Consider the following 17,394-nt stretch of genomic DNA (forward strand, 5'->3'; position numbering starts at 1 on the left):
CTAGGGCAACCAAGTGCGAGGCGTGACGGCTGAATCAGCTGAACCAGGAGGAAGGCAGAGAAGCTGAGTGTTTTGAGACAGGTCCAGCAGGCCCAAAATCAGGACTATGCGTGACGAGAAGGAGTGCCTGAGAGGATCGTCCACAAGATGGGAGCTGAGGCCAGGAGGGAGACTTCAGGAGGATCAGAGATCATCTTCAGCACAGCAGACATCACACAGAGAGCTGTGCTACTGAGCTTCCAGGAGATCAAGAGGAGACTTCCCACAGCAAGATTTAAATAAAATGAAAGATTCAATATTGACGCTGAGGAAGACAATTAAGGTGTACGACGTGCTCTGCCTTAAATCTTCAGCAGCGTTGGGACATGAAAACTCGAGGGATGAGGGGAGCGTGCCAAGCTCCATCGACGACGCAGAGGGAGTCTAAGGATGACATGATGATTCTGTGAAAAGCACAGGAACCAGAAGCTATGGTGGTGATAACAGCAGTTTCCTATGAGGTCTGCAGCATTGGAAATAGCTGAGACCCATGTTGACAAACAACAAAACCAACTGGTATGTTTGAATGTCTATTCTACATACATTTGGACTCTGGTCCTATGGACACTGATGGAAACAACTGGAAGAGACATTCATGACGCCCTGCAGAACTCAAACCACTCTGCAGAGAGACATGTGATTTGCACACCCGGAGGAAGCACCACCAAGCTGAGATGTTTTTGAAAATGTTACTTTTTTATTTTAACTATTAAATTAACAATTTCTTTGTTTGCTCGTAGGATGTAGTTTGCCATTGGATGAGATCAATGAGGAATGGGATAACTGCTAATACATTTATTAAACTGTGTACTTTTTCGGTAATTTAGGGTGATTTGACATATGCTGAATATAAAAATGTTTGCATTGACACTGTCAGACATGAGGTGATCATAACTGGGAGCTTTTCAAGCATAAAGGTCAAAAAGGGGGGAATGTTAGGTTTTGTATTGTTGATTGTCATTTATGCTTAGAAATATTTAACCATATATGCTTAGAGGTGTATAATCATTTGTAGATTGAAAGAATGTCTCATCCTAGGAGGTCTGTAACAACTCTGTGTAGCATGAAGAGGGGAGTGCGTTCACTCCTCTCTAGAGTGTTCTGGCATAGATCACACACCTCCTAGGAGAGGTCGTATCTTCTCTTTCTGATATATGGTTTAGCAAACACACGTATATCTGTTTAAGTATAAGAGCCTTTTGTTCAGATGGACCCGCTAGACTCTTCACAGGGTCACATCTTGACCTCACCACACACACCACACACACACACACACACACACACACACACACACATACACACACACACACACACACACACACACACACACACAGGCAAAGTACTCTTTGTGTGTATGTAGACGTCATATGTTAATGACCCTATGCATATTCATGTAACCACAATAAAAGGAGTGGTCTCCCTCATGCATGAGTAACATGAAGAACTTTGCCTACTCGTGTCTTGCTTTGCTGTGTAATTATATTGTCCTCAACGTTCCAGCGAATAGGTTCAAGCTACAAACCTATCAACTTTGTTGAAATAAATGGATTACATGGCGGTCTTTTCCTGTTTCATATGTTAGGCTTTGCTCTCTCTGTTTTTGGTAATTCCACACTGGTGGAATCCCAAACAAAACACGCATTAAGAGGCTCTAATGCCTGTGTGTCAATTTCGCGGTCCATGTCACCCCTACTTGTGGCCCACATGAAGAAATATTGTTTAAAATTATTATTCAAAAAGTTATTTAATATGAAAGTGATATGAGCAGAGTGTTCCAAGCATTGCCCTATACCCGTTATGTGCAAAAATAGGAGAGTTGAAAAGTACGAGTTATCACTGAGCAGAGACGGGAGATGGAAGCATGTAAATATAATAACAACCACTGCAGCCAAAAAGACTTGACTGTACACTGTGTTCGTGTTTTCCTCCGAAACAATAAGCAACCTTTCAATGCCTCTCTCTGTCTCTCGCTAGCAAAGTTGTCCCAGACAAGTGCTAACGAAGAAGCTGTCTTTGTTTTGTAATGAGCTTTTGTAATCTTTCGGCTACAAGGTCGACACGGAATCAGACATATTAGCCAGAGGTCCCTTTACTACGGTTCGGAGCAACAGACCTGTTTTATATACACTCAACAAAAATATAAACGCAACACCTTTGTTACTGCTCCCATTCCCCATGGGATGGACGTAGAGACCTAAAATTCATTCCAGATACACAATATAACCATCCCTCCCAAACAGTGGTCACAAATCAGTCCAAATGTGTGGTAGTGGGCACATCTGCTATATTGAGATAATCCATCCCACCTCACAGATGTGCCACATCAGGATGCTGATCTGACATCATGAGTAGTGCACAGGTGTACCTCAGACTGCCCACAACAAAAGGCCACCCTGGAATGTGCAGTTTTGTCTCACAGCAAAATGCCACAGATGCCACAAGCAATGAGGGAGCATGCAATTGGCATGCTGACAGCAGGAATGTCAACCAGATCTGTCGCCCGTGCATTGAATGTTCATTTCTCAACCATAAGCCGTCTCCACAGGCGTTTCAGAGAATATGGCAGCACATCCAACCGGCCTCACAACCGCAGACCTCGTGTAACCACACCAGCCCAGGACCTCCACATCCAGCAGGTTCACCTCCAAGATCGTCTGAGACCAGCCACCCAGACAGCTGCTGGAACAATTGGTTTGCACAACCAAACAATTTCTGCACAAACTGTCAGAAACCGTCTCAGGGACGCTCAACTGCATGCCCATCGTCCTCATCGGGGTCTTGACCTGACTCCAGCTCGTCGCCGTAACAGACTTGTGTGGGCAAATGCTCACATTCGATGGCGTCTGGCACGTTGGAGAGGTGTGCGCTTCACGGATGAATCATGGTTCACATTGTTCAGGGCAGATGGCAGCTGAGAATGTCCCAGTTCTTGCATGGCCAGCATACTCACCGGACATGTCACTCATTGAGCATGTTCGGGATGTGCTTGACCGGCGTATACGACAGCGTGTACCAGTTCCCACGAATATCCAACAACCTCGCACAGCCATTGACGTGGAGTGGACCAACATTCCACAGGCTACAATTGACAATCTGATAGACTCCATGCGACGATGTGTTGCACTGCATGAGGCAAATGGTGGTCACACCAGATACTGACCGGTTCTGGGTCCCCAGACCCCCAATAGCACAAAAAACTGCACATTCCAGGGTGGCCTTTTGTTGTGGGCAGTCTGAGGTACACCTGTGCACTACTCATGATGTCAGATCAGCATCCTGATGTGGCACACCTGTGAGGTGGGATGGATTATCTCAATATAGCAGATGTGCCCACTACCACACATTTGGACTGATTTGTGACCACTGTTTGGGAGGGATGGTTATATTGTGTATCTGGAATGAATTTTAGGTCTCTACGTCCATCCCATGGGGAATGGGAGCAGTAACAAAGGTGTTGCGTTTATATTTTTGTTGAGTGTATGTGCTGAATAATTTTCTATACAAGATCACTGCAAAAAATCGCAGCCTTACCTAATGTCCACCCTACTGTTACTCATTTGATATTAAGATTTAAAGATCTAGTTGGTATTGGTATGGTGAGTAACCCTCAGTAATAGTAATAAATCACATAGCAATAGTAGATCCATGTAGTTGTAAAAAGCTTGATAATATATTAAGTAATCCAAAGTATTCAGAATACATTATTCTCATTGAGTAAAGTTACGGAATACACTACACAATACATTTAGAGGCATGTATTCTGTAATCTGTAATAGAATATATTTTAAAAGTAACCTTCCCGACACTTCACATAGGTACATTCCTCCACACGTGCTCAACACAAGTGGAGATAGTTTTGATGTAATAGAGAACATTTGGATAAACAAGGATCAGATATTAGCGTTGCTGATTGAATATCTTAGAAAATGCATTAACATACTAATTAAATTTAGAACACCAAGGTCAGGTAATTTTTCTCCATGTGCAAGTAATATTGATAGGATTACAAACTCCATTAAGTGTTCTAGAGTTAAGAATGAACAGTCATAATTTTCGGGACATGATGCTGTACACATCAGTGGTGGCTTGCTTACCTATCTTGTGGAAGAGTTCAGGAAGGTGCACTTCAACCTTTTCTCTTTGGAACATGTGGTACTCTGCCTGTTCACAAATTGGAGGGATCATGTTGAACTGTCGTGCCACGGAGTATGCCTCCTACAAATAATAGAGGAAAAAGCACCAAACATTTTTATTGGTCCATGATTTTCACCAAGAAACTGACCCTGTTTCAGTAAGTACTGAGTAATCCAATCCATTTAAGTGGAAGCATGTAATGTAGGCACAACCTTGTTTCTCGATTTTTTAAATTAATTAATTAATTAATTTTTAAATTTTTGCAGATGGGACACATATGACTGGGGGACAAGAAAGAAAGAAAGAAAGAAAGAAAGAAAGAAAGAAAGAAAGAAAGAAAGAAAGAAAGAAAGAAAGAAAGAAAGAGACAGTGAGAGAAAACATTTAAAAAAAAAAAGGTAAAAATCCCCTGATCACCTGTTGAGAGAAAAGCAAAAACGAAAAAAGAGAAAAAAAAAAGCAAAAAAAGAGCAATACAATAAACACAACAACATTGCAAGTACGTAGATAATTGTAAGCAACAGTAAATACTAAATATTGAATGTATTGTGCAGCATGCAAGACCACACAAGCACACAATGTGCTTTGAGGTAGCAGCCAAGGAAGATATAGTTTGTGTCTGTGAGGACCACAGGACACCTGTGTGAACACTTGTATTCAAAAGGTTTCTCCATGTAATGATCTGCTGTGGGAAGCCATAGCCATGTCCCCGGCGCATGAAACAGGCATGGAGGAGATCCAGGCCCAGACATCCAGAGGTTCCCAGAGCATAAAAGCCCAAGAAGGACCATCAGAAGGGCAACGGTGCCACCCTCAGGGAAAGAGCTGAAAGGAGCCTTAGGTGTGGGGTCAGCCAGCAGTCACCATGCAGAAGCCACAGGGAGCTGCAGTGACATGCCTGTGGGCTCTGCCAGCAGCTAGCCATTCCAAAGTGGACCGAGCCCCAGGCCCAGAGGCCCAAGGTCCAAGGGCCCCCCCACCCCCCAGAAGGAGTCAAATGTGATGGACTTACAATTTAAAACACACATAAATGTTGTATTTTACATCTGATTGCCCTAAGGCCTTATGAGGTCCTCCACACTATGCACTTGAGCATATAAAAGTGTTGATCACCTCTTTCATTGAAGTTTGAGTGTTTTAACCCTTTCATGCATAGTAGTCACTATAGTGGACAGCTACTCAAAGGCTGTTTTCTTGTATTTGTGTCAGTGTTAATGGTATGTTTGCACATAAACCACTACACTGGATACTGCTGTGTCACTCCATACTGTGCAACCCACTGGTCATTTAATGTTACTATAGATGCATGCAGTGTTGGGGAGTAACGGAATACATGTACCGGAATGTACTGGAATACAATTTTAAATAAATTTCTTCATTTAGTGACAATCATTTTCAAACCAGTACATTGGATTTCAAATTAGGCTAATTCAAATTCAATTTTAGAATTTGAGTTCAATTTTATATATTATAAGGCAGCACGGTGGCACGGTGGTTAGCACTGTTGCCGCACAGCAAGAAGGTCCTGAGTTCAATTACACCATCAGGCCGGGGTCTTTCTGTGTGGAGTTTGCATGTTCTCCCCGTGTTTGCGTGGGTTCTCTCCGGGTACTCCGGCTTCCTCCCACCGTCCAAAGACATGCAGCTTGTGGGGATAGGTTAATTGATCAATCCAAATTGTCACTAGGTGTGAATGTGCGAGTGAATGTGAGTGTGAATGGTTGTCTGTCCCTGTGTGTTAGCCCTGGGACAGACTGGCAACCTGTCCAGGGTGTACCCCGCCTTTCGCCCTATGACAGCTGGGATAGGCTCCAGCGCCCCCCGCGACCCTGAAAAGGATAAGCGGAAGCGAATGGATGGATGGATGGAGTTCAATTTTATTTTTTCAATTTTATTTGAGTTGAGCAATTGAGATTCAATCTGAGCAATTCAAATTCGAATTTAGCTTACAGTGGTTCCTCACTATTGATGCCTGTCTGAGAAAAGTGTATAAAGTGTGTAGTGAGGGGTTTTACAGCCTTAAAACATCTATAATTATTGTAAAAAATAAAGTTCCAAAGTCACCTCAACAGTCAGTGCAGCGCACACACTACATGCTGCTAAAGGTCGTAAACATGCAATTATTAAACCTAGGCGAAACTGTCCCCAGATATAACATATAGTTATAGTTAGTCAGGCATGTACTAACTATAGCCTTTACACTATGCATTTTGCCCTTGTATTTTATTTGCAGCAGAACTATGGGATATATGTGTACATCCCCATGCACAACTTAATTTTTCTTCCAACAATGCCCTGGGCCAAACAAGGGTTTGCTGGACCAGGATCTGCATCCACCATAGCCTGGTGTATACCCCCTCAGCACCTTAGAGAGACATACAGTGTATCATTAAGAGGGAAGGTGTTGGAGGGCCAGCGACACAGAACACCAGTCCCACTACCTGGGACCTGTGGAGCAACGGCAGAGCGAAGGAGGTTCGTGGCCAATTGCGACTGCTGCCGGTTGTTTGCCTATGCCAGGTGAAAAGCCAGTCCTCTGGCTCCATCCAGCCCTCCCGGAAACGCTAATGATAATCTTTTGCCGTGAGACCTAGGGCAAGGGCAAGCTGAGAGGCGCTGCCTGGGCTTCGTTGGACCTCAGTGGGAGCAACCTCAGTGCCCACTCCTCCTCCAATGGCATGGCTCTGCCATGACCTGAAAGACCTCCTGGTGGCAGTGTCAGCAGGGAACCAGCCCAAGCAATCAGACTCTCTAACACCTTTATCCAGGGTTCAGACTGATCCTGCCACTGTTACAACTGGCGGTAAAACACCACTGCCTGCTCCTGTTGCATGGCCGCCAGCTCACCCACCATATGGGCCAGGACCTCAGCTGGCTGGATCTGTCACAGGTCCATATTACTGGCGGCTTGGGTTGGGACCCACACAGTTTGTTTTATTTGCATTCCCTGCAAAAGCTTTCCAGATGTCCTCATCTGGGTTCACACCATGCACAGATCTCCTCTCCGGTCCCAGCAACATCCTCAAAAGGGGGGGGACATGATTGTATGATCGATATCAAGTGTGTGAGTTAGCCTTCCAACACACCCAGAACCCACTGTTCCATCCATCCTCTGCAGCTGAGCCACAAACCACACCCAGCCACACAGAGATGAATTAATACTTTGAATTATAACTGATGATGCTTAGATTAGACTGAATTCCACCTTTATACCAATTGTATACTGTCCGGTATAAAGATAGTGTTAACACTATACTGTCAGTGTAAAGAATGAAAATAGATACGAAACATCTGCTTACATCTTGCTGAATTCAGCTGTGTAAATTCACAAAGAATAGAATAGAATAGAACAGAATAGAACAGAATAATCATGATCCTGGGTCTGTTGACCCAGCGTTTTGTGCTTTCTATTATTGTGATGTATTTTGGTTCTGGTTTTCTTGCTCTTTGGTTTTTGGTTCTGTTCTTCCTCAGTTTAGTGTTTAGTCATTTCTGCATGTGTATTCCTCTGTGTAAAGTCAGTGTTTCTAAGTCTGTGTCTTTGCATGTGTGAGTTCCTGTTTTACTTTGAAGGTCCGTGGCTGATGTTAGTGTGTTTAGTTTTTGTTTCCCCTGTCCCGTCATGTCTAATTACTCCCAACTGTGCCCTCCTTCTATGTTTCATTCCCTTGGTATCCTTCTGTGTATTTAAGCCTTGTGTCTGCCTCTGTTAGTTGCTGGTTTGTCTGCGTTATATGGTGTTTAGCTCTGTGGACAAATTAATTAATTTGTTATTGGAGCATGAGGGGAAAGAATTTCGCTAAGCTGTGGCTAACCGGCTACAGCGATTGGTTTCTGGTCTCCCCTGGCTCACTTCACCTGCTCGCACCGAATTTCTTCTGATCAAGCTTCACCTTCACCCCCGGCTGCTACCACCCACCCAGCAACTAATGCTTCGCTGCCCGGCCCATCGGCCCAGCCTTTGAAAGGGAAACGGTGCTTACGCCGTCAACGCCCCTGACCACAGTCGGACCTCGGGATATCAGAGCGGCCGACTGTGGTGATTAAAGAGGACAATATTACTGGTTTGACCTTTGGGACTTTTTCTTCTGGGGTTGTTCGGGGTGTGTTGATGAGAGCTAATATGCGTAGCTTATCTACCTTCATAGTATGTGACCTCTCCCAGGTTGGTATTTTTAAGACTTCTGAGAAAACAAAGGGCTGTGTTTCTTCTGCTTCTTCTGAGCCTGGATTAACTCTCTCTGAGTCTGTTAACCCCGTATCAGCTATCCCAGAGTGTGCTAAAGCTGTGGCTTTCAACCCAGAGACAATTAACCCCAGCTCTGATGATACTAAGACTGTTTTGTTTTCCAAGCTGCCACCTCAAGAGACTGTTCAGTGTGCACCCGAATGTTTCATTTCTTGGACTACTGACACTCATTCAAAGACATTAAGTGGTAATGTTGCAGTAATTGAAATGTTCTCCAGGGCCTCCCCAGAGGCTGAGTTTCCTCCCTCAGTTGCCTGTGGACCCCTAGAGACTAAAAAGTCAGCATTGCCCGAGTCACCTGCCCAGCTGCCACTATCTCAGTCTCCAGTGTCCCGCTACCTGTAGCTCAGTCTCCAGTGTCCCCACTACCTGTAGCTCAGTCTCCAGTGTCCCCGCTACCTGTAGCTCAGTCTCCAGTGTCCCCGCTACCTGTAGCTCAGTCTCCAGTGTCCCCGCTACCTGTAGCTCAGTCTTTGGTTCTGTCAGCCACTTAACAATCCATCATCTCTATTCAGGGAGATAATCTCATTCCCAACCAGGGTGTTTCTCGTAACTTAGCTGCTTTAGGTGCAGTTATTCACTCCAGGGTCTCCCCAGAGGCTAGGTCTCAGTCCCCAGCTGATTCTGGCCTCCTGGAGGTTAAGCAGTCCCCTAAGAACTGCACCATGTCAGCGCTGCCTGGGCTGAGCCAGGCCCCTGCGCAGCTCAAGTTACCTTTGTGTCAGCCAGAGGTCCCCGCACCTGCTGGTTCTGATCTGTCTTTGATAGGGGTCTCTGCGCCTGCTAGTTCTCATCCGTCCCCGCTAGAGGTCTCTGTGCCTGCTGGTCCTGTGTCTGTCTTTGCTGGAGGGTCCAGGGGCCCGTTCAGCAGTCTGTCTCAGCTGGAGGGTCCCAGGGGCCGCTACGGTTGCTACACCACCGTCTGATCCAGCTCGGCCTGTACCACCTCGCCTTCACCGGCCGCTTTCCTGGCCTCTAGCTGGACGTGATCGCCATCGAGGCCGGCCCCCTGAAGGAGCCTTCCGTGTGGCCGGCCTCCGGACGTGCTCTGTCGCCACATCTGCCTTCCGTGTGGCCGGCCTCCGGACGTGCTCTGTCGCCATCACTGCCGCGCGTTCGGAATAGAATAGAATAGCTCTTTATTGTCATTGTTACAAAAACAATGGAAAGCAGTTTGGCATCTGTGTGTGTGTGTTAAGTACACAATAGCATAAGTATTTACACAATAACACAAACAAATTTACATTTACACAAGAAAGATATGTACAAGTTATACATACACCTGTATATATACAGATACATCCATGCATACATACATATATAAATATATACATACATATATGCATGCGTACTTTATATTTCCACATACACGCTTGCATATATATACACACACATCAGTGATATTGCATATTGAGTGTGTGTGTGTGTGTGTGTGTGTGTGTGTGGGGGGGGGGGGGGTTGATATTGCACATTGTTGCAACTATATTAAATAGTGTTATAATAAATACAGTTTAATGCAACCAACATTCCTACCTCCTTAAAGTATACATAGAAATACAGTTTATAAATAGGGTCCATGGGTGTTGGCAGTGCAGTTATCCTCCAATCAGGGTTGAGGTAGGGCATGTTTGAAAGCTTGTGGGTAAAAACTTCTATTAAGTCTGTTTGTCTTCGTCTTGATGGACCTGTAGCGTTTACCAGAGGGAAGGGGGGGAAAAGTGAGTGTCCAGGGTGCGAGGGGTCCTTGATGATGATGCTGGCTTTTTGTTGAAGTCTGCCAGTATAAATGTCTTTGAGGGGGGTTTAGTGAGTTGCCCGCCCTGCTGCCCTCACCACCCGCTGCAGTTTCCTCTTGTGCCTCCGCCGTGCAGCAGTTCAACCAGAGAGTGCAGCAGTAAGTCAGGCTCTCGATGGTGGAGGGGTAGAAGTTTACTAGCAGTCTCTGGGGTAACAGCCTTTGTTGTGCTTTCCCTACCTGGTGGAAATGTTTGTGGACCAGGTAAGGTCAGCCGAGATGTGGACTCTGAGGAACTTAAAGCTTTCTACCCTTTCTACCTCCTCCCCACCAATGTAGAGGGTAGACCAATAAACCTCAGAGCTCTACTTAGGTTTGGAGGTCAAAAGCAGTTTTTGTATCACCATGCACTAATTTATTTCATTATATTAATACAGGTCCTGCTTTTTACTTTCATTCTTTGAATGCTTTTCTGAGCCTGTACGTTCACTTTTATTTGAGTCAATAGGTTCAATAAGTACTTTTACTTTTACCTGAGTATTTTTAACAAGTATCTGGTGTTCTATGTCAGTAAACAGTGTCTATACTTTTGCCACCTGCACTGATTTCATGATTTATTTCATGTATTTATGAAATGAACACTAAGAACTTGTTCTATTTAGTCCTAATTCAGACCAACACTAGCCACATGAAAACAACAATAAATCTACAGTATTCACATAATTCAGATTATGGATAGATTCACAGCTAAGTTTAAAACTTACCATGATCTCCATTGAGGTCCATCGTGATGTACCCCAGTACATGGACATGCCTTGGTTGATCACATAGGTCATTGCTCTTACTGTCTCTACCAAAACAAAAATATGTAAAGTTTCAACAACAAACTTTAAGATTGCTTTTTGAAGAAAACAGAGCCAACAAAGCTCAGGTAAGATGAAATAGTATTTATGCTTGTCCTTGTCTATATTTATTAAGGCCTAGGATTTAGTAAGCTGCTACATCAACCTACTGACATACCAGGCTAGATTGTTCACTTATCCAGCACTTATTCATATCAAATAGAAAATTATACTGGAGGCATTTTTCAGGATTCAGTATCTTGCGAAAGGACACTTTGACATGTAGACAAGTAGAGTACTGAGCCAACAACCATCCAATTCACTCTACCTCTGGAACCACAGCTGCCCAAGTATAAAATAGATCATTCTACTGGATAAACCCAGGTGGAGCAAAACAATTTTTCAAATTTCTCCTACCCACCTACGCCCCAAGGTATAAAGCAACATTCAATAAAATCACAAAGCTGTATCCTATCACAAGAACAATCAATCCATAGTCAGAAATGATGATGATGATAATAATAATAATAATAATAATAATAATAATAATAATAATAATAATAATAATATCTCCAAAAGTTGATTCTGTTCATCTGGACGTAGCGTTTCGTGGGAGAAACGTTTCGTCACTCATCCAAGTGACTTCTTCAGTCTCAGCTGACTGCAGGTTTCCCCAAATCTTATAAACAGTAAATTTGCATAATGACTGAAACGAGGCCACTGAAGGAACAATGGACTGGGAGATCAGTTCCTTAATCATAATTATGAAAATTCTCATGACCATTGATCAACAACCACTGACCAAAACCCACTGATCAAAGACCACTGATCAATGGCCATACCATCCACAGAGAGTTGGGGAATGGCTGCAATCACAGCATTGTAAGATGGCGAAAGATGTACCCTTAGGCCCCCTCCTTGATTCAGAGATGGTCTTTCCCTTTTCACGTAAATGAAAAGTTTCTGGCTTCGATCCTCAACCCGCTGGTGGGCAGCTCTGAACACCACATCCAGAACACCCTGGATTTTGTTGAGAAGGTGAGAGATGTCATTATGGAGGCAGATGAAACCATGGTCTCATACGACGTTACATCTCTCTTCACTTGCATCCCAGTCACAGAAGCGTTGGAGGATTACAGGATGACACCAACCTCAGCAACAGGACCACTCTCAGCATCGACCAAGTGTATTTGCTTTTGGAACTGTGTCTTCATTCCAAAACCAAAACCAGTAGAGTAGCATAATTGGGAGAAAACAGGCCAGATTTTGGCTTAAAATTTTATAGCTTGACCTTCCCATCACCATCCTGAGAAGAAGCTCAAAGGACAGTTAATTTCCTGATGAAGACCAACAGAACATCGTGGACTTGATAAGAATTTACAAGCAGCCAAAAGACAGTGCAACTGTTAACACTGAAACCAAACTGACGGGACCAGCAGCATGGAAGGAACCACGAGATGGAAACATGCACTGTAAATTACAGGCTGGGCAGTTGGACAGTGGGATAATGAGCTGTGGAAAGCACTGGACATTGATTGTCAGATTTGCCATGCTTGGAGTAATCTTGAAAGCGACGACTGAAAGGATCAACAGAGAAGAAGAAACCGCGTGATGAAACATGCACGGTGGACTGTGATATTTTGCCAGGCTGGAACTTAATCCAAAAGGAAAATACTGAAGAGAAACAGAGAGGAAACGGACTGTGTTTGCTGGAGAATTCAAGACAACAAAAGGACACTGAGAGAAGAGGACGGGGACCAGTGAGAGGTGAAGCCGGACGAGTTCGACTGTGAGAACACAGGGTATAATTGGACTGAAATTGAAGCCTGAACTCATGATGGTGTTTAGAGATGTCCACCAGAAAACTAAAGAGGTAAACAAAAAGAAGGTAAAATAAAGAGTGAAAACAACTGACAATTACATCAATGAATAGAAAACACACATACACAAAGTGTTACATGTGAAATTATTTCTGGAAAGAATCAGAAGTGAGATAGTTTTGAATTAAGAAATCAGTGAAAAGATGCATGAATTAAACCTGATTATAACATACAGAGGCAATGAAGAAAGCAGCTTACACTCACTGAACATTAACATACATAGGAAAAGCAATGAAGACCTGCTTACACTTATACACATAACATAAGTTGGTATTTCTGACCAGAGAGGGGGAAACGGGTAGTTTAAGTACTCATGATAATAATGAAAATGTCTTAGTTGTGTTTCTTCAGGGGCGAAACAGACCTGGATCAATTTTCCACGTGCAGCGGTCGGAAGAAAGTTATAGGTCAACATGACTGGATATGTCAAGGCAAGTTTCTGGTTGAATTGTTCACAGCGCCATGTCACCATAAACCTGACAAGTGGGCCCTAACTTGTGTCTGAGGACCAGGAATGCTGTTAATAAGGTGGGAACTTAAAATTTGGGTTAGCAAATTTGGGAAAGAAAACTGACTGCTTAAGCGGCGAATTGTGCAGGAGTCTGAAACACTGCAAAAGCAACATATGCAAATTCACATACACAAGCAGAAAATGCATTAACCTTACAAGGACAAGCTCGTGGAGATTAATGCATAGACATTGATTAAACCTGGCTGAGAACACAAACATACGCAATGAAGAACAGCTTGCTATTTGTATGAGTGATAGAATGGTGTGAATGTTTAATAAAATACATTTGAGTTTGAAGTTGAGGAATAACTCAAAGAAGCTATATGACAAAGGGAGTGAGTTATGGAAAAAGAAAAAGTGATTAAAGTAGTTTTAAAAAAGTGACTTAGGAGTGCCCTGGTACTGAGTGATCAACACTAGTGATCACTGTAGAAAGAAATAAAATAATTTAATAAGTTGGTAATGTTTAAACATATGTTTCTTTTGTTACGGCAACTTCTTGAGATATGACTCAGTATGCAAATTAGCTGGAGTGAGTGGTGATGAAGGAGTTTCCTGTGTGTGTGACTGAGGCTTTCAGGAGAGGAAGCATAGCAGACAGAAGAGGAGTGCAGATTTGGATAGGAAATTTATAGTTTAGTGATTATATGTTGTCGTAAGGGGGTTATGTCTTATGTTGAATCTAAGTATGCTAAAGTGCATAAAGGGGGTGATTGTTGTGTGCAAATTGTGTGGTTTTAACAAGACTTTCGGTGTATTGAGGAGGTGAAATTATGTGGTGGCAATACTTGTGTGTTTAAGGTTTTTGAGGTTGTTGTGGTGATGGGTTGATTCTGTCAGTGAGGTTCGGGTTGTTGTTGTTTTTGTTTTTAATAGAGGGAGTTTTAGTAAACATGGACATGTCTAAGAGGGGCCTATTATTTTTGTAACAGTGCACTTAGAGAAAACCTGTCAGGTGATTTTGTTTGTGTTTTCATGAGCTAATAATCAGCTCTCTTTTTCTCATTTTTGTTCTAAGCAGGGGCCCGTTCTTCGTACGTCGCTTACTACATCCAAGATCAAATGACACATCCAAGATCAAATCATCGCGCTAACCGTGAGCTCGCTAATCCGGTTCCCCGAACACACCTGCTGTTGACGATTAGTACAGCTGGACGCAGTAATGTGACATCACTGGGTGTCGTAAAAGGGGCCACGCATCGATAGTAGAAACATTGATCGGCAACCCTCTGATTGGTCGGCGAAAATGTCGACGGAGCGCGCTCGGCTCGGTATTTTTCGGCAGCAGAGCAAGAACTCTTGAGTGAGGGATTTCAGGAGTTTCAGAGTTTAATCAGAACGCAAGGGAACACTGCAAAGGCTGCAAAAGCAAGGAGCGAGGGCTGGCAGGAAGTTGCTGACAAATTAAACTCGTAAGTAATTTAATAATAACAATAATAATGGAGTGGATTGATATAGCGCTTTTCAAGGCACCCAAAGCGCTTTACAATGCCACTATTCATTCACTCTCACATTCACACACTGGTGGAGGCAGCTACAGTTGTAGCCACAGCTGCCCTGGGGCAGACTGACAGAAGCCAGGCTGCCATATCGCGCCATCGGCCCCTCTGGCCAACACCAGTAGGCGGTAGGGTAGATTTATTATATTACACTATATTATCCAATATTATATTACATTATATTATAATATGTTATATTTTATCCTCTTTCACATTAGAGCCACGACAGGACCCACTAGAACATGGGAACAGGTAAAAGTGAAATATAAGAATATCCTACAGAATGGTAATATTTATCACTTATATTGCTTTTAGTCTCTTGGAAAGAGACCCTGGAATAATCTGTTTGTTTATAACAGCAACCAAGAAAAGGGCAGAGGAAAAAAAGACAGGTGGTGGTCCTGCACCCCCTCGTCAACAAGTTGGTTAAGTGAATAATACCCTCACGGGAAAATCGATATCTCTCTATGAGCACACTGTCGCGCTGAGCTAAAGGATCCTGTCTATCCCGCAATATACGCTGAATTCTGAGGACTCTCCTTATCAATCTTGCACCTTCCGCAATGGGTGGCTCGCGTATACGGACAGGACATGGCTGCGACAGGCTTCCCAAATCCACCTTCGCTTTTATAGCCGTGGTCTCTCATCTTGATTACACGAAGTAATTTACAATTGCTACTCTGAAATATGAATTAAATCTGTAATAATCACATACATGTAATAGAATGTTAATAGTACATTTCCCTTTTTTAGGAAATGACCTGTGTGAAATCAATAAATGGATCAAGTGCTGCATTATCTTCAGTTACATTGATATTATTTATTTATGGTGAAACAGTGGTGGAATATCGCTGTTGCTTTCGTATAAATGAAGCGGACATACCTGCGTGCCCGCGATCTAATCCTGTTTACATAAAGTAAACCTGCTCCCGAGCAGGTTTACGCTTACGGCTCTGTTGCTATGACAGCAAGTCCCGGATGAGCTTCGGGGAACCGAACGATCCAGGATCACGCGAAATCGTCAACAATCTAATCCAGCTAACTTACTTAGCGAGGTACGAAGAACGGGCCCCAGGCCTGCAACAGTGAATAACAGCGCTGACAAATTCTCGGGAAGAGCAAATATAAGGTGGGCTTTCCAGATTACAACTGGCTGAGGAGAAAGCTACCTGTGGGGACCTGATGAGGTCGTAAGTCCCTGTCTAAAAGGATTGTAGCGAGTCAATCCAGTCCAAAAGCATAAGAAATATTTTCCTATGGAAAATAGAACACATAAATGAGCTCATTTTGCTGAGGGTGGAGAATCTGATCACTTGCGCGGGAGGCTCCACTATTAGCAAAAAATATGGTGTGAATGCATGTGAGTGAATGTGTGACTGGATGAAGGTGGGGATGAATAAATGTGGACAAACAATTTGCTTTTACCAGAGAAAATTTCTGTTTTATTGACTGGGGTTAGATTATGGGTTTATAGTATATTGTTGGGAGAATGCCAAATGCTAAAGGGGAAATGTTTTTTGATGTAACTCATGTTACCATTAATTGAAGAAACACATGACTGATAAACTCTTCTGTTTTAAGTTTATTTTTATGACATAGATTGAATCATGAGTGGGGAAAACTGAGTATTTTTAGTTTTGTGTCGAAATAAAGGGGGAATTTAATAATTTAATTGTTTAATAATTTAGGATCATTTTAGGACTTTTTGGGGTTTTTGATCATTTGGATATGGTAAAACTGAAACTGTTATTTTTATGTTAAGGTTAAAGGATTAAAGTGAACTGAATCCTGTTTAGTAGATACAATGCCAGTGTTTTTAAAGCTGTATACAAATCTTAAAGGGAAATTGTGGGACACGTTGACAAAAAGATATGCTTTGGGGAAAATTAGTGAGGGTTGTAGGAGTAGAACAGGTTTGATTTCTTTTTTGATTTCTAGAAGTAGTGGTTATAATGTAGGCTTACATACAGATATTACATAGATTTATTTTTAGGATAAAGGGGAGAGCTTATAAGTAGAAATGATTTTTTATACATATTGCATTTTGTGCCTTTAAAGGAGTTGTGGCTCAATTCGTCTCTTGAGGGTCACGAGCCTTTGGCTAGCGCTATGATTAGCCAATCTACTGTGAGGATGATATGAGTTATTGAAGGATTGCACACGCTTACAGACACAGAGTCCAGAAACACACATGACAGTATTGATTCCAGGCAAAAGGCCTCAAATTCATTTAGCTTTTAACTGAACTTAAAGACGGACCAAAGAGGAAGGAAAGCATATATTTTGGTTACGTCTGATAAACTAGAATTAGAAGGTATTGTTACATTAAAATGAGCAAAATGAAATAAAAAGGCTATACCAAAAACAGGTTATAACATAGGAAATGTGAGGTTTTAAAATGAAGTTAGTGTTAATACACAGGAGTGGTTTCTAGGCAGCATTTAGCTATGATGAAATGCATGCAGGAGTAATTGCTTATATGCTTAAACTTAATTGATTAAAGTG

The 17,394-nt window shown here is 42.8% G+C and overlaps 1 protein-coding gene across 1 annotated transcript in view; it reads right to left on the reverse strand.

The window, feature by feature from the left end:
- LOC146645192 (voltage-gated potassium channel subunit beta-2-like) overlaps positions 1-17,394 on the reverse strand; it is a 256,340-nt gene that overhangs the window by 75,630 nt on the left and 163,316 nt on the right. Inside the window, exons 10-11 of the mRNA XM_085394518.1 lie at positions 10,922-11,007; positions 4,134-4,254 (exon numbers count right to left, since the gene is read on the reverse strand). Of these exons, the coding sequence (XP_085250644.1) occupies positions 4,134-4,254; positions 10,922-11,007 (207 nt within the window). The remainder of the gene's footprint in view (positions 1-4,133; positions 4,255-10,921; positions 11,008-17,394) is intronic.

This window comes from Rhamphochromis longiceps, linkage group LG20, assembly GCF_057381845.1.
Source record: "Rhamphochromis longiceps isolate RC_006_pf linkage group LG20, R_longiceps_female_GT1.1, whole genome shotgun sequence".
NCBI classification, from domain to species: Eukaryota; Metazoa; Chordata; class Actinopteri; order Cichliformes; family Cichlidae; genus Rhamphochromis; species Rhamphochromis longiceps.